The 18,426-nt window shown below is 38.0% G+C and overlaps 1 protein-coding gene across 2 annotated transcripts in view; it reads right to left on the minus strand.

Annotated features, from left to right (window-relative positions):
* Positions 1–785: 785 nt before the first annotated feature.
* The window catches only part of EHF (ets homologous factor), a 31,953-nt gene continuing 14,312 nt past the window's right edge, over positions 786–18,426 (minus strand). Inside the window, exons 2-9 of one of the 2 annotated variants that reach the window (XM_009997276.1) lie at positions 14,030–14,129; positions 11,263–11,508; positions 10,897–10,956; positions 7,304–7,372; positions 7,144–7,212; positions 4,199–4,258; positions 1,957–2,152; positions 786–1,117 (exon numbers count right to left, since the gene is read on the minus strand). In XM_009997276.1, coding sequence (XP_009995578.1) covers positions 1,018–1,117; positions 1,957–2,152; positions 4,199–4,258; positions 7,144–7,212; positions 7,304–7,372; positions 10,897–10,956; positions 11,263–11,508; positions 14,030–14,126 — 897 coding nt within the window. In that variant the 5' untranslated portion in view covers positions 14,127–14,129 and the 3' untranslated portion in view covers positions 786–1,017. Of the gene's footprint in view, positions 1,118–1,956; positions 2,153–4,198; positions 4,259–7,143; positions 7,213–7,303; positions 7,373–10,896; positions 10,957–11,262; positions 11,509–14,029; positions 14,130–18,426 lie in introns of those variants that run through there. The other variant, XM_009997277.1, reaches the window with a different exon arrangement.

Here is an 18,426-nt window from a genome sequence, read left to right on the forward strand (position 1 = left end):
CCAACTAAGAATCCCAAGTACAGTTGACACATACAACTTGGAGGAACTGAGGACACTGTTCCCTCATACCATGTTCTGCTTACCCACCTCCTCACCGCTTTTTATGGGCATATATTTGAACACTTTAATTAAGAATATAAGAGGGTCGGAGGAGTATTAAAACTTCTTCTGGGAAACCAGTGCCTTTTAATAAGTTTGCCCTGTCAGAAAATAATCTTTTTCCTTCAATAGCTTTTGATCACAGAGATTGACACTCTTCCTGCAGTTCACTTCAGAGATGTTGTTTAGAAACCGATAGCCCTTTTCCCAGGATGAGTTGAATGCTCTTTGGAGATTAGGGAGGATACTCGATACCACTGCCTACAAAAGAATGTCCCAGTGGTGAAGGTAATATGGGTTCTCCCAATAAATGCTGACAGCCACCTTGCAGCACCACTGCTCTCTGTGGTTGGGATAAGCTAACTGAAGAGAAATCCACTGTCCAACCCAACAAAAGCAACTGGAAGCCAGCAAAGTGTTAAAACACTCAGAAATCAGAAGAACAAGTGGTATTATTAGCCAATGAGAACAATAAATCAGTTAATTGTGGAAAAATACTATTTGGCTCAGAGATGCTTAACTATTTTCTTCACTTATAGTTGCCTTCTGAAGTGGATTATTCCCTAAATGCCCTAATATCTCACTCCTTCTCTTTCTCTGCATGACTCACAGCATTGTCATATTATGCCTCCAAGATTTAAAAAAAAAAAAAAAAAAAAAAAAAGGAAAAAAACTTCACAAGAAGGGAAAAATGATTAAAAATTCTATAATGTTATCTTATAGCACAGAATACTGTGCACGTTTTTTTCCCCCATACAGGACATACTTCAAATAAAACCATTTTAACACCCATAATGATAATGTTCCTTCTTCCCGACAGAAACAGAAATGTTTTTTCACCCCAGTTTGTTACATAAATATAAGAAAATAGTCTTTGAATATTTACACCCAAGTGTTCAGTGTTGTTTCTTGACACATTTAATTTTCATTTTCTCTCCAGCCACGAGCATTCTTTCCAAATTTATACACTAATCTCCGACCGTCCACTCGCTCCAGGATTTCTCTTTTATAATAGTATCTGTTAAAATTAAAATATAGAAAAATATTTAAGAAAAAAATCACTTATTGTCTTAAAAGACTACTGTCAACTAGGCAATCCCTCAGCTACCTTTAAAGTTTTTAATTTCTGTTGATATATAAAAATTACCTAAGATTATTGTAACTGAAAGACAGAGAAGAAAAAATTGATGTCTTCTTTATACTTTATATGAATTACCTTCAGAGTTTGGATTTCACCATATTTCAAGTAATAGCATGTTGCCATATTTATCACACACTCCTATGAGATTTCACAGGGATATTTTCCTGGTAACCCAGGATCTGAAATCAGACCAGGAAAGAATCTCAGCTTTCATTTTAAAATCTATTTTGAACTTTAATAGATTATGGAAAACTGCTCATAATATGAAAGACAAGAGAAAAGAAAATCCTCACATAGAATTTGTAAACCTGTTTTAAGATAATGGGGAGTCATGTTGAGTTTCTGAACAATGCTGGAAATAACAAGGTCTTAGGATATTACCGGGCCATTTAAGCCTTCCCAGTTCAGTGGCATGTGAACTTTTTCAGCTTGCTGCAACCATGTTTCCTTCATACACTGGTTGCTTGGGTGGACAGCAACAGAATATATATTATGCATATAACACATACGCATGTCATATGTACTCTGTATACTGTAGTATATAGAAACAGAAGGGGAAAGAAAAGACAAAGAAACATATAATGTTACAATATCAAAATTAGTAGGAGACACTCAGTTGTCAAAGAGTGTTGGTGGCAACTCATTTTTAAAAGACAACCAGACTCTCCATTCAGATAGCCTCTTGACTTGTCTTCCATAGCAACATCTCAGCTCACCTCATAGCCCGGCTGAGTTTCTCATAAGTCATGCTGCTGTTGTTTTTCTTCTTTCCCCAGAGCTGAGCCACAGCTTCAGATTTTAAAAACCTGAAGACACCTTCTGACCGGTCTTCCCACTTGATCAATCCTGGGTTTTTCTCAGGATTGAGAAGAATATCTCGAATAAATTCCCAAAGATGAGTTCCTCGAGGGTCTGAAAGAGGAAAGGGGACAGGCAGAAGGTGTGTCTAAAGAGATTTATTGGCTATTACTGCCATTTTTACATCATATTTTTACAGTGTGACAAATACACATGGCTTGTTTTTAGTCAGAAAGGACAGGCCATAGTTCCTGGAGCACAGGACTCCAACCTTAAAGACATAGGCAAAAAATGCAGAAAGACTGCAATATGGCTATAGGTGACTGCCAGTCTTTGGCAGTCTGAGCCCCATGGCAAGTCCAAGCAACTAGGGGGAGTGGAGTCCAAACCAGTCACTGCTTCCTCCTTCCTTTGGCACTTTGCCCTGAAGACAACTTGTTTAAGTCTTCTCCTCATCTCATTTGCCCATTTTTCCTGATATTCTTCTATCACATGGCATGTAACATGATACTGTGTAGTATGAGAAACAGACAAGATAATTTTGAAGCAGGCACTGAATGTCCATGCATTTTAAAGACAGAAGACAAAGGAGGTGAAATGCCATTCCACATCAGTAAGTATTTGATCCAAGATCTCTTAGGTAGACTTAAAGAAGTAAGAAAGTATAGAGTGGATAGAGGAATAATGACAAAATGGGTCAGCCAAAGCAGTATGTGAAAAGGGTATAAAAAGTTTTACCTTGATATCAAAAAAAGACAAAATCAGATCTCTAAGTTCAATAGGCAGTTTAAGCAGAAACCCATCCCACAGTTACTGTAGAGATGGCACCAGAATGCCCAGGTCAAAAAGACAAAAGAGATTAAATAGATCCAACAAGTCAGATGTAGTAGCTAGTGAAAGAATAACTACTAACACAGTGACAATGTGGACCAGAAAGCTCTTCGGTGTGACTTCAAAAGCATTAAATGGTTTAGACTAAATTAAGATGGAAACAAGGTAGTGAATAGAAAATGGTATAAAGTGCACCTTGAGTAGCAGTAGATTTCAGTCAACTTATGCAATATTTTTCTTTGCTATTAGAATTGTTTTCTAGAACAAGCAAAATGTGATGTACCTAGTCTATCTGGACATCAGTAACATAATAGCTCATGATACAGAGCAGTGCTGAAGAAACTGGAAACATAGGGCACTATCCAAGCACAGAAAGGGACATTTTCTATATGCCAAGGGTGTGACTAAGTTCATGGGTGATCTAAAGTTGGAAAAGACCCCTAAAGATCACTTAATCCAACTTCCTGCTCCTCACAGGACTACATAAAACTAAACCATATGACTAAGAGCTTCGTCCATATGCTCCTTGAACTCTGACAGGCTTGGTGCTCTGACTACTTCCCTGGGGAACCTGTTACAGTTAACTGACCACCCTTCCAATCAGAATTTTTCCTGATGCAGCCTCATTTAATTGTGTCCTGTAGCTGGTCAACAGAGAGAGAAGATCAGCACCTTCTCTTCTACTGCCCTCCTGGAGGAAAGTGTAGATTGTGATGAGCTCACCCCTCAGCCTTCCCTTCTCTAAGGTGAACAAACCAAGTGACCTATCTATTCCTTAAATTAGCAATTAGTAACCCTGACATACACACACACACAAAAAAAAAGAAACAAAATCTCTGTATGGAGATATAAAATCCAAGAGCGGTGAGCAAAGTCACAGAGCAGGGTAAGAAGAGAAAGTCAAGAGAGACATATAATCCACAGATCATATTGATACATGATGAAAACAAATACTACAAAACGCAGTAGAAGATCAATAGCAATGTTTTCTCTTATAAACAGGGAATAGCACAGAATGCAATAGACATTCACAAGATATTTTCAGCATGAAAGTATCATTAAAGTACATTAATGGAACTATGTCCAGAAATCACAACTATAGTAACCACAAGCCCTCATTTATAAAAACTATTTGAAAAGTTTAAAAATACTGAGTCAAAAATAATATGAGCAAATAGTACAGTCAGATCCTTGGAGGATTCAATCACATTTATGATCTAGCCAGATTTGCTTTCAAATTGTTTCCTTTTCCCTCCCAAAGGGGACTGGCTTTTAATGTCTTTCTTTTCCATCTGTCAACCAACCATTATAAACATGATTTTGACTTACTGTGCTTTTTGGTGTGGGACTTCGGGGTATGATCTTGTGATTTTTTCACACCTGAAGAATCTGCAGAGAAGGAAAATGAAGCCTATTTGTATATTTGATTAAATGCTTTCCTTTGACTAGTATGCTGAAAGAAACAAAACCACAAAAAGAACTAGTATCTTATTTAAAGATAATCACTTTTCAGAAGGTAATCTAAGTGAGGAGGAAGTTTTGTTTTCTGTACTATATGTTAATCAGCACATTTCACAAAGAGGACATTGATAAATAAAGAATGAATTCAGAGGTAAATATTTGGCTTTTGAAACCTAAATTTGTTTAACAAATATCCCACCTCATGTTATATAAGAGAGAAAGAAAAATAAGACAATCACTTTTATGAAAGGAATCTTGAAGTTTTCCATTATATCTTTGCACTGGTATGTATCTTTGGGGGCACATTTTTCTGAAGAAATGGTCTAATGCGCAACGTATGCACTAGTAACAATGCACAGAACATCTATCTGACTAAAATATAATGAACTGGCAAAGTGTTGTCTGGGGTAAAGTGGGGGAACAGGGCTGATGATTTTTTGGCAGCTGGACATGCATATATGGTTCTGTGGTTCAGAGCCATAGAAACAAGCCTTTTCTCATTAATGGTACTTCATCACCTGTAATGAAATATAGGGTGTCTCGTACAAGCATTTAATCAGAAATGAAGAAAAAGAAAAGTTCCATACGTTCATTACTATAACCTACCTCACAGTCTGCATGTTCAGCCCTCCTTCCCTCAAGCCATTGCATCCTGGCTTTGTTCTTGATATTAATGAGAAAATCTGATCATCTTTTGTCTGATTTCTCTAAGTCTCACAAAATCTGTGGGATAGTCCTGAGAAGGAGCCCCTTCTGTGTTTGCTTTTCAACATACTTTGTGCCTAAACTGCATAAAGAAAAGCTTAAGGTCCCACACACATTTTCCCAGCTTCTATGAATGCATTATTATCCTACTTTTCATGGAAACCAGACATTTGCATGGGAAAATGACTCACAGGAAATATTAATTTGCATAGAAACTTGTTGGATTTGCACAAGCAACTGCAATGTGAAAAGGTAGATGCAAAGTTGTTCACATACTTACTTTATTCATGTATAACTGGAAACATAAACTGGACAGGTCAGTGATGATGAGCCTAACCTCTTCTTTTCGGAATCTTAATGCAATTTTTGACCTTGACCTCCAAGCCTCAAACAGGCTCTGAGACGTTTTGCCTTCCCACTCTCAAAGAGCAGGACCTTGCCTGAACCTCACTCAAGTTGGAGTGGAAAAGTAAAATTAGGCTTATTTGACTTTTATTTGACTTTCCTCAGATTATGATTCCCTTGATGTTATTAAAAATGTGTGGGAACTCCAGTTGAGGACAGCAGGACCCCATCCTTTATTTGCTCTCTTATATAAATCCTTCTCATTTTAAAATCCCACAATTCACTTGCAAATGTTTGTTATACTCCACTTAGCTGGAGATTTATTCTTGGAAGTTCAGTTGCTTTCTGCCTAGCTGGTGATTTATTCTGGATGTCAGCTGTGTAAATATCCTCCCACTCTGCCACTGTTTCTACATGGAGGCCAGTTTCAAGCATGCCATGTTAAGATGCTGCAGCCCAACAGATGAAAAGACTTATGATGTGGTTTCAGTAAAGCTCTCTTGCAAAACTTTTGACAAAAGATTGCACAGTATTTGCATATGATTCAGGAATGAGCCATTTTTTTACAGAATATACAAATATAGATTTTACAGTAGGCTGTGCCCTTGGCATGCCACCCTAGCTTTATGCTTAAGCAACCAGCAGATAAACACACTGTGCCAAAATTTTGACAGGTCCACAGTCCTGTCAGAGAGCTATGAAATCCTGGTAGCCATCTTGTGAGATTGGGTGGAGGTGGCAGAGAAAGCAAACAGTGTTTGGTTGGAGTTTTTAAGGTTTGGTGGTTTTCCACTTCTGGTTAGGTTTTATATTTTTTTATTTTATTTTTTTCCAAATTGCTGAGTACAGTAGTTTAAACTGTATGTCATTTGGCACGTCTGGCTCTGCTTGAAGGCTGGGAGATTCAGCAAATTGGCAGACACAGAGGCTGTAACTGCCATCTGCATGCAGAGGCACACGGTTGCCTCTAGTGCAGACGTAGCCTACAGACTTTCCTACAGTGTGCTTTCCTTTCTTATCCTCCCATGACTTCCACTCCTTTCTCTCTCTGGTCTGTTTGCTTACAAGCCATCTCTGCTCTCCTCTTTTTCCACTGCCTTTTTCTCTCACCTGTACCACTGGTGTCTGCCTCCAGGACATGGCCCCCAGCGTGCCCTGACACATGAACCCAGGCTGCACTTTTACCAGGCACTATGGTAGACAAGTTTGCTCTTTCTCCTGCCCTTTAGCAGGCAGCAGGTGCCTGCTGTACTGTCAGCTGAGATAGGTAGGAAGCCCTTCTGCCAGTGTAGTTGGGCTGAAAGCTTTTGTTTCTGCCCCATAGCTCTCCTAGGCTGCCCCCAAACCTAGCCCAAAACCTATCAACCTCTTCCTCATTAATCACTGGCTCCCTAGGAAAACACAGATACTTTTGGGAAGGAACACAACACTTGTTTGCCCATACCTAGCTACAACACAAAAAAGTGTGATGGAGTTGGAATGTCCCATCTCTCTCCCATCTTCTGCTTTGAACTTCAAAAGATACATGGAGTTCGAGATTATTTGATCTTTTTTGTCTTGACAGTGAGAATAGCCGTTTAATTTCTTTTAAAGCAAGCTATTGTAATAATAATAGTTAAAAGAGCTGTCAGAATCAGTATTGCTTGGTTCTGGCTCAAATTCGATCCTACAATCCCAAAATAGGAGACCAGAGAGAGAGAGCATTATGTCAGTAGCTCTGGGACAAGTGACAATCAACAACAATATAATGACAAATTCCTTACCAGGAGGCTGGTGACTAGGTGTTGTCATGGAAATTTGAGCACGACAGAAAGTTTTACTGTCCAACAGCTCTGGGAATTCAAAAGAACGCATTTAAAGCAATAGCCTCAGACAACAACAAAACCATCTCAGAAATGCATGAAGTATTGTGATGCTAGTTACCTACTGTGGTACCATAGCCACTGTCATACAGGTAATTCTCCTCTTTCCAGGACAACATTAATGATGGATCTGAAGGTAATAACAAAAAAAACAAAATTAAGCAAAACAACAAAATAAAATTAAATCTCTAAAAGAACATTTTTAACACATGTGAATATTGAGTACAGAGAGAATAAGAAATATGAAGAAAAGGAAAACTGTGGAAAGGAAGCATGAAGTTAAGTGGCTATGCACAAAATTATTTCTTTTCATTCACATTATAGATGGGATTTTCATACTCAGGCAAATACACTTACATACAAAGCACTGACTTTTAGAAATAATGTAGTAGGCTCTTCCTTTTCCTGAGTAATATCCCTCCTTGAAGGAGGTTTCCCATGCCAGATCAATTCTAATTCTATTCAATCAAGTCCTGAATTTGCAGCCCTAGTGAGTATGACAGTGCTTTGGTGCCACAGAGATGAAAGTGTTTGCTTATAATGAGCATGTGTTTCTAAAATGGTAGAATTCAAAAGTCCCCTCTGAAGCAGAACTACATGCGTAAGCACATCGCAAAAAACATGAAAGCCTAATTCTAGATGAAGGGCCGTTTCATTCCAGGCACGTCAAGTCCCCACTTGTAACCTAAAATCCACCTTCATTATTAAAGAGGAATCATTTTTAGGAACCTTGTAGTCAGATAAATCAATATAAGCAGAACTATTGTTTTTATGACCTGTATATTGATCAAGAGATTACTTTCTACACAGCGCATTTTTTAAGTAAGAAACCTTAAAAATATCTTTTGCTTTTGAATCCAAGCGAGAAAAGATGAGATGTAAAGTTAGAATCTAGGTTGTTGGTTTTTTTATGTTTGTATAAATAAAATTTAAAAAAACCAAGCAAACAAACAAAACCCCAAACAAAACCAACCAACAAAAAAAATAGTTACAGCTAAATAATCATGTTTGGCTGAGTTACCAATTATGACATAGGAATTTAGCAGGCATGTTAAGTAATAGCTGCATGTTTGGGCACCCAGAGCTTGTGTTCCTATAATAGCACACACCCTTTTCTTGCTTGGACACCTGATCTGTCTAATGTTGCCTCTAAAAACAAACCAAAGCAGGGCAGGGCTGAAGGGCCTCTCCCATGAAGACAGGCTGAGAGATTTCCACCTGGAGAAGAGAAGGATCCAGGGAGACCTTATAGAAGCCTTCCATTACCTGAAGGGGGCCTACAGAAAAGGTGGGGAGAGACTTTCTACATGCCCTTGTAGTGGTAAGACAAGGGGTAATGGTTTCATATTGAAAGAGGATAGATTTAGATTAGGTATTAGGAAGAATTTCTTTACTGTTAGGGTGGTGAAATAAGGGAACAGGATGCCCAGGGAAGTTGTGGATGCTCCATCTTTGGAAGAGTCCAAGGCCAGGTTGGATGGTGCTTTGAGCAATCTGAACTAGTGGAAGATGTCCCTGTCCATGCAGGGGATTTGAAACTAGATGATCTTTAAGATCCCCTCCAACTCAAACCATTCTACTATTCTGTGAACATGGGGACACAGCTCATCTTCCTGTTTTGGCCTTTTTTGGTACCCATGTCTTAGCAACTGAGATGGTCTACAAGAATGAAGCTAACTTTGCCTTTAAGTCACCAGCCCTGCCCCTACTGGCTCACATGGAATCTCTTCCCCAGCAGACCCAATTTGTGTCACCTGCTCCTCCTCATACCAAAACTAAACCCACCATCACTGTCTGTTGTTTACACTGCCAGTGCAACACAGCTACGTGAACCATCAGTTAGACCTGGGCTTTGATCTTTCCAGAATGTGCAGCTGAGGTACTTTGAGCTTAACTGTGTATATCTAGTAGGAAGATAAGCTAACATTATATCAAGATCTCATAATCAAGACTTAAAGATGTAGTTTCATATATGATAAGCATCAAGGCTGCTGCATGTTTATCACTTGTACTGCACAGGCACGGCCAAAAAATGGATTGCAGATTGCAGTGCTTGCCCACTGTAGGGACAGTGAGTAATTTCTGTCCCTGGCTGGAGAGGCTGGATAAATAAACAGGCTGGCAGTAATTGTCAGAGACATCACACTCTCTATGTCTGCATTTGTTCTGCCAGGAGGTAATAAAATGCAGTTCATGAACACACTGACACACAAAGAAGCTGGGACTAGTGGAACAGAGAGGGTTTGGAAATGGACAGAGGTGCTCTGGCTACAGAAACAGGAAAATAATCATGGTGAAGAGGAGGACTGAGTTGAGCTGAAGTTCTTTTCTTGGTGAAACAGTCCTTGGAGGAAAAGGATCTAGACTACATTGGAAAAAAAAGACTGCCACAGGAAAAATGGAGGTTTGATCAAACCAAAATACTACCTGAATTTCAGCTTCATTGCAACATGTAAGTAAACTGAAATGTATTTTTTTTTTTTTCTCTCAGTTATTTTGTATGGAAATTTACTCATGTTTCAAAACATGAACAGCACTTTATGTCTTTTTCCATTTCTTTTTTTAAACTGAGAATACCATGCAAACAGTTTTGAAATCTGCTGCATGAAACATAGAATGAATTCCTTTACAAAGCTGCATTCACTGAGCACTGCAAGCTATTTAAACTCTGAGCATCATTATAGTTTGCTGACACTGCAAAGGACTCCCAGGAAAAGTGGCCACATGCAAACAAGATACAGTGGTGCTACCCAAAACAACAAAAAGTGCATATCGACTGATACTACTTCTTTTATTCTGTGTAATACATTTTCCATTTTATTTAATGCCATAGAATCACAGAATCATTCTGGTTAGAAAAGACCTTTAAGATCATCGAATCCAACCATAACCTACCTCTACCAACCATTAACCTAACTCTACCAAGTCCATTGCTTAAACCATTCTCCTAAGCACCACGGCTATACATCTCTTTACCACCTCCAGGGATGCGCCTCCCTGTGTAGCCTATTCCAGTGTTTAATTACCCTTTCCATGAAGAAAAATTTTCTAATATCTGATCTAAATCTCCCCTGGCACAACTTGAGCCCATTTCCTCTTGACCTATCGCTTGTTATTTGTGAGAAGAGACCAACCTCCACCTCACTACAATCTCCTTTCAGATAGTTCAATAAGGTCTCCCCTTAGCCTCCTTTTCTCCAGACTAAACAACTGCAGTTCATTCAGATGGTCCTCGTAAGACTTTTTCTCCTGACTGTTCACCAGCTTCATTGCCCTTCTCTGGACTCACTCCAGCACCTCAAAGTCTTTCTTGTAGAAGACGGCCCAAAACCCCTAGTCCCCCTCCCTAGTCCTGTATTTCTGATACAAGCCAGGATACTGTTGGCATTTCTGTCCACCTTGGCACACTGCTGGCTCATATTCATCTGGCTGACAATCAACACCCCCAGGTCCTTTTCCTCTGGGCAGCTTTTCCAGCCATTCTTCCCCAAGCCTGTATAGGTGCATGGGGTTGCTGTGACCCAAGTGCAGGACTCGGAACTTGGCCTTGTTGAATCTCATGCAATTGGCCTCAGCCCATTGATTTTAATATCTTTCTTGGATGGACAGTTTCCCCTTTAAGTCACCATCAGAAGACAAGTCACCCAACCTCACCTGTTTGCTCTGTCTTCACAATGACATTATGAGATTGGTACATGTCACTTCCACACTGGCCTGCAAGAAAACATATGGCAAATAGGACGTATAACAAGCATGAAGAATCAAAGCTCCAAGCAACAACTGCTACAGCTGAGCCAGAGGGCTATTTCTGTACTGTAGAACATACCCTTGCACTTGGTCCTTCAGATTTCTGCCTTATTTCAAATTTAAGCAATTTATAAATGCAATGTGTGAGGTATAAGCAGCATAGCAAGCCTTGCAAATGAGATCTGACAGGTAGGTCTCTGGGGAATGTAAATGACTTCCGAAGATCTCAGAATTCAGACACTGTGCATGCATCTCTAGCTAATATCTATTTACCATTCCATTTTAGGTGCTGAAGGTTGCTGTAAAGCAGCTGCCCTGCTGTCCCAGCTGCCTGAGTGAATTCCTGCAGGCTCATACTGCACAGATGCTCCCCATTGATATCGAACTCCTGGAAGGGTATGCAATTAGCATCCAGTTGGTTGGTATCAAGGAGATGCTGCAGCCACTCCCAAACTTGAAATTTAGTCCAGTATTGTGGATGTATCTCATGCCATTGGGTTCCATAGAAGTTGCTGGACACTAGAAAAGAGAATAGGTATTTGCTGTATCTGTTAGCAACACAAGACTGTCAATGACAAGAAAGGTCTATAACTAAATTGCATGCCCTGCAAGTATATAAATCTAATATTTTCTTTATTCTAAGTCTTTACCACTAGTTCAGTAGCTGTTGCTGGAGAAGAGGGTTTTTGGGGGTAGGGAGTGTTTGTTTTGCTTTGTTGTTGGTTTTGCTTTCTTCCAGTTAAAAATTGGGAATTATTACACCTTTCTTGGCAGATTGTGTATGAAGGAATTAAATTATTTATGTTGGCTAAATACACCAAAATTCTTTTATGGAAGATACATTACAGAAATGCTAATGAAAAGGTATGTTGTTCCTTGTCTGGGAAAATAGTTTTAGTGCATCAGAAAATGATGTAAAAGCCTTGCAAAATTCTCATAATATGATGTGGAATTTTTCTTTTAATAAGGGTTTAACAGGAACTGAATATGAATGATGGGATTCAATCACAGAATGGTAAAGCGATAGCATTCTCATATTGCTCCACAGTAAAAGCCTATCAGTATGGCCCACAAATTCAAAACAGAGCTCACATTCTGATGAATGCACATTATTTCTGTAGTGAGGTAAGGCAATGTTTTAATGCAGTTGTAATAAGTTTTGTTATGGAAGCTGCCTATTTTTCTTGTTAGGAGGTATTTTCTTGGAAATCTTTAAAATTGCTTTCAGTTGTATGTCATTACACAACAATAATTTATGTGTGCAAATGAAATAAATTTTATGTCAGGACAGGATAATTATATAAGAGTAATGGCAGGACTACTTCGGTCTGCCTTCACAGGCAGCCTGTCGAAAGAAGTTCTGTGCAATTTGTTCCTTGGGAAAGGAGGACAATGTAGTATGCCAAGCACAGATGATGTGATAAAATGCACAAAAGTGCATAAAAGATTTAAGTATGAAGAAATGAGAGATGGCAGAGGTGGATGAATTATGGGAGAAGGAAAAACTACTGTGGCCTAGCACTACAATAGGGGCTAATGACTACTTCAGGATGTGGCACTAGTCCATTCCCAGTCTCCCCAGTAAAAAGATTACCCACACAACTCTTAGAAATACTGACAGCAGTGGATATTGACAGAGGATCACAAGTAACGGAATTGGTACATTTTAGGAAATCACCTCCTCTTAGGTTCCACTAGACCTCAGATCTCTTCAGTTGAGATACAATGTTCAATGCTCATTTCCAGGTAAACACAAAAAGCCCCATCATTACTTGGGTTTATTTAGCCATGTTGGCCAGCAAGGTCTGCATCAGTAACTTAGGGAGTTTGCATGACTATTTCTCATTCTTCTGTTGAAGGATTTGAGGAATGAGTGTTGAAATAATCAAGAACATATTACATCAGTAAGGGGTTGATGGAGTTGTCAAATATTCCCTGAAAAGGAGGTTGATATGTATCCCTATCACTCCAGAAGGGAAGAGGAATTTCAGAGGCCACTAGACTACTAATATAAAATCAGAGCCTTCAGTTAAAGGAAAGAGTAGCTAGGTAAAAGGAAGTGAAGTGGTGAGTGATTGTAGAGGCTAGTCTGTGCCTTTGGGTTCCTGTCTGTCATAAATGAATGCTAAGGAGTTTCACACTGGAACCATGAAAATAGCCACGCTTCACAAAATCCTGTGCAAAGTAAAACTCACCCAGGACTTTTTTCCTCATTAATCTGTTACAAACAGGTCAACATATTTATCAAGTGTACACTTACGTATTGTTGTGTATGTAGCAATTACACATTAAAAAAGTACAGAGCTTCATGGATTGGAAAGACAACTGCAGTATATGTTTGTCCACTTAGATTTTAAGGTTTACCCATTGACTAGGAGATCAAAAGAATTAAAAATTTGTATCAAATGTTACCTCTCTCTCTCTCTCTCTCTATATATATATATATATATGCACATATATATCTACTTACCTACCTAGCTATACATCTATATATTTTTATACTGAGTGAAAATATATATGAACACATTTTTTGTATCTACAGCCATAAAATCAGGAAAAAAATAAGAAAAATAGAAAGTTCTCATACCACAAGCTATTTTGTGCCAGAAAGCTACCCAGTAATTAGAGCTGAAAAAACAATTACAGTAAAGGAGTAAAAAGACTATTCCCCTGGAAAGCTAGAGGTATGCTTAACATTGAAGAATAATGTTGGTTCAGAGAAGGCATGACTGGTAAATATAAGAGACAAAGAATTCTGAACTGTGGAGAGGGAACTTCTGCCACTTTCAACATCATCAAATTTCTTCTCAGAAAAATAACCAGTCAGGAAAATAACTATAAACTGGTCACTTTCAGGGACATAGTATTATGGGTTCAAGCTTTCTACAAATAAAGTAACAAATGGAAATTTTTCGTACCAGAAGTGAAACTCCAATAAATTAATATTACTGAAAAATTATACTTGTGCATTGGTGTAGTAGCCCCTTTCTACCTGCCTCCCCCCAAAAAACATGACTCAGAGCCATTGAATTTCTCCTACCATTGCCTGTGGAATATCCATCTGTCCAGGAAGGCTGCTGGTGAAGTAGATTGCTGCTTGAATTGATACTCATTCTGCCTGTTCCTTCCAAAATCATGATCTGTAAATTAATGGAATTTCTCGCTTAGTGAACAGTGGTTAGACCAGTAGACCAGGAGGTAAAGGGAAAGGAGGAAAGGAGGAGGAAAGGAGGAGGAAAGAGGAAGGGGAAAGGGAAGGGGAAGGGGAAGGGAAGGGAAAGGAGAAGGGGAAGGGAAAGGGGAAGGGGAAGGGGAAGGAGAAGGGGAAAGAGAAATGAGCATGACCATCCCTGCTGGGCAAAATGAGCTAGGATCAGGGATAGTTGTTTTAATGCTGTAAAAACAAGACATCAGCTGATTTCAGTCCTTTTACTAATGAAGGTATGCCAAGGAGTTCACAGATAAATATATGTGTGAGTTCTCCAACAGGATATTGATTGACACTGCGAAGGGCGGAGTAGAGCGGAGAGGAGAGGAGAGGAGAGGAGAGGAAAGGAAAGGAGAGGAAAGGAAAGGAAAGGAAAGGAAAGGAAAGGAAAGGAAAGGAAAGGAAAGGAAAGAAGGAAAGGAAAGGAAAGGAAAGGAAAGGAAAGGAAAGGAAAGGAAAGGAAAGGAAAGGAAAGGAAAGGAAAGGAAAGGAAAGGAAAGGAAAGGAAAGGAAAGGAAAGGGGAAAGGAAAGGGAAGGCAAGGGAAGGCAAGGCAAGGCAAGGAAAGGAAAGGAAAGGAAAGGGAAGGAAAGAGAAGGCAAGGAAAGGGAAGGCAAGGGAAAAGGTTCAACTGAAGGTGAAGTGAGGAAGCCAATTCCATTTGTAGAAGATACAATTGAAATCAAGAACATGTTGCCACAAGCCCTTTTTCAGTGCCACAACACCTCCTTACTGTAAACATTACCATGATTGATTTGCATATGCAAGAAACAAGTTTCTACAGCTGCCCATCTATAAATGAATAATCTGTAATCAAAATGAAGCTGAATGAAAATACAAGGCTTGTGACAGAGCAATGCAGAAAAACTGCCAAGTTTTGAGAAATTAAATACTAAACAGTTTTAATTTTGGGTGGTTTTTTTAAAGCTAATTTAAAGTAAAATGTGTTTAAAATGTGTTTTTCTTTTTCTGTATTCAATTTTTTTTTACGGGAGATGAAATATTTTTCAGTAATTTCAAATGAAACTATACAGTTGACAACAACCCCTGTTTAGAAACTCCCTCACACAGAAGGACCCACATGTTAATGTTACAGGGAGGTCAAGTTACAGGGCATATCTTGTCCCAGTTTCTTATCTGATCAGTGTCAACAGTGTTCATAACAGTTCTCAGGAACAAATATAATGGATCATACATTTTGAACCACTGAAAATATCAGACAGTCAAAGATCTTGTAAATGAGGCACCTATTGTAACAGAAACAGGGTTTTGGAGTGATATCACCCCCAAGACAGCATTCCCTCTTCTAAGTGACAAAACCTGTCCTTTCTACTTATAGTAGCTTTAGCACAACAGGTAAAACTGCACTTAATTTTATTTATACTGTAAAAAAATCCTAATTATATGATTTTTTAAAAAATTGTCATGCATTTATCACATACTTAATCAGTCCAGTGAAGATATACACAATTCCCAAGTTCTCGATATTTTACGTTATCTTTCTGTGATACGAATCTCAAACATTTTAAAATATATGTTTCAACCATAGATATTCTTCAAGACTTTGGAAAGTTACTTTCCTAAATATTATAAAGGCTTCAGATATTATTCTTACATAAATACATAGGAAAACCCCAAGCTATTGTACAAAAATATCCTAAACTGAAAGCCACAAAGTCTGTAAAAATGAAATTACATCAGAAAAGTACGTACATGCAGCTAGACATCATCTTGGAATTAAAAAGAGGATGAAATACAACATGGACTTGGAAAACTTAAATTCAGTGGTCTTGTCTGTTTACTCACTAAGGCCAATGAGAATACTTCCATTGAGAGCACAGCCTGACAAGCTTATGTCAGTGACCTTTTTGAACAGAGAATGGGAGTCAATAGAAACACTCACAGCCTTGGTTTTAGAGAACAACCTGAAAATTACCTGGGTTGCTGTTTTCCTCTAATTTAAAATAAATTATGTATCTTTTACAAATTACAAGTCTCTCTCTCTTCCATCTCTACCCATATTTAGAGAGGGATAAGAGGAAAAAGACTTTATTGAGAATTGCCTAAAAAGCCAAATCTTTAGGAAGTTTATCACAGAAGCATGGTGCTTTACTGTATAACCTAGGCCCTAGTTCAGGGCCTTTTTTTTGTAGCTATACAGAAGGGCAAAATCAAACCATGGATCTAATAACAGTTGCTTTCCACTCTTAATTCTAGCTAATCATCTGTGACTCAGAGACTACCAGCAAGGAGAACTTCATTTCTCACATCAGGTATGGAGAGGATATAAAATATTAACAATTAGGAGAGATAATACTTACTGGCCCACTCTGACCAAACAAAATATGACCATCATATGAGTCAGTGAATTTATACAACAAAAGACATTTTTTAGTTCCATGATAAAACCAAATGACAAATTTGTTGTAGCATATCATGAGGGAGAAAGCATATTTTTAAAAAGTGTATTTAAATTTATTCTAAATTATAAAGATGCTCAGAATATAATATGAATATAATTAATCTCATATACTTGCTATATAAGTACTTTTAAGCAATAATGCATGTTTGACCATCAATACACTTCTGAGATGGTGTAAGTTGATGATACAGCGAGTTATTTATTTAACCTGAGTTATAATAATTTAAGACTATTGGATATGAATGAATGAAGTATTAATTATAAAACATTATCACAGTATCAAGCAGAGGTGTGGTAGAATGCTAGCTATTCTGTGAAAACTACAGAACTTTAAAATTAGCAAAATACTCTTGCAATCTTAGTTTTGTAAATTCACTTTTAAAAAAATACAATATGCACTTAATATTGAATTTCAGCTTATTGATCTGAAGTGACATTTTCAGATGCCATTTCAGAATTTCACGTAGTGTGTTAAGAGGTTTTGTCTTCTACAACTTCTGTAGTTTCTGGAATTTACATATTTTTAATGCCTGATGTTTGTGCAAATAAAAATACGGCTGGGAAAATGCGTGCATATGAACTGAAATTATTTGTGTGATCAAGCTCCTGTGTAATTTCGTCCTGAAAATTCAGTTTAAATAAATTCTTATGTTTCCTTCTTCATAACTAATCAGGTGAAATTCCAAACAAAATGGTCCTATTACACTTTGATTCCAAAACTCAGCCTACAGATAGTTAAATTAACCAAATGTGTTTTGCATCATTTATCCAACCCAGCAGTATCTGAAACCAATGCATGTTAGAAATCTGAGAAGAAGCACTCTGACACCCTTTTTCCTAGATTTGAATTTCAGTTATTTTCCTTTAAAATTCTCCCCCACCACAGTCTAGCAGACAATTTCTCTCCCCAGTATCCCTAAACAACATTAATCTTTTCAGATAATGTGCTTGGAGCTTGCTTTATAAAGTAATAAATCAATCCATTGTGTTTTTGAAAACTATGTAAGTTACCCCAACCAGAATAACTTAATTAGTTTCCAATATCACCTGTAGGAATAACTGCATAAGAGGAAGAATTTGCAATATGACATTAATCACAGGAACAGGACTAGCTGTAGTTTTAACTGAAACTTTCCCATAGTTCTGTGTATAATTCAAGGTACTGGGTCTTTGTTGATTTGAAAATTGTCAATTCACCTCCTTTATCTTAATTAAAGGATGTTTTTTACCTGTAAATCATTTGAGCACTTAGTTCAGGGTATAAAGTCCCGCTAATGTAACTTCCACTCCTCTGCTTGGAAGTATACAGCATCATGCTCAAGAATATTTTCCCTATGAAAATCTGAACTGTGATTTTCTTCATTTCATCCCATATATGCCATTCTTTGATACAAGTTCATGGCAGATTTATGCTTATAGCAGTGTCTCATCCCACACTTGGAAAGATTTTGAGTCAGGATATTAGAATGGTGTGCTTTTCATCAGTTTAGTGCCAAATCCTCAAATCCCCCTTGTGTACAGTCAAACCTGGGTAAAGCGTGTGAAGCCTTGAGGGGAAGGATACATTATATATTTTTTATATATATATATATATAAAATTTTATATTTATTTTTTTAAATAATCATATGCTATGTATCAAAGGAATTTGTGGAACTAATGAAGCCTGGTTTCCTGTGAATGTGTATCTTGTGGTTGGATTCTCTAGTGTCTAGTAAGATATAAGCACTGATTGAAGTTTTTCCCACAGTTGGGGCATTCATAATATCTCATTGTCCTAAGAGACTGAGCTCAAGCTTCACTCTTTCTT

Source organism: Chaetura pelagica, unplaced genomic scaffold (genome assembly GCF_000747805.2).
Source record: "Chaetura pelagica isolate M959 unplaced genomic scaffold, ChaPel_1.0 scaffold134, whole genome shotgun sequence".
Classification (NCBI taxonomy): Eukaryota; Metazoa; Chordata; class Aves; order Apodiformes; family Apodidae; genus Chaetura; species Chaetura pelagica.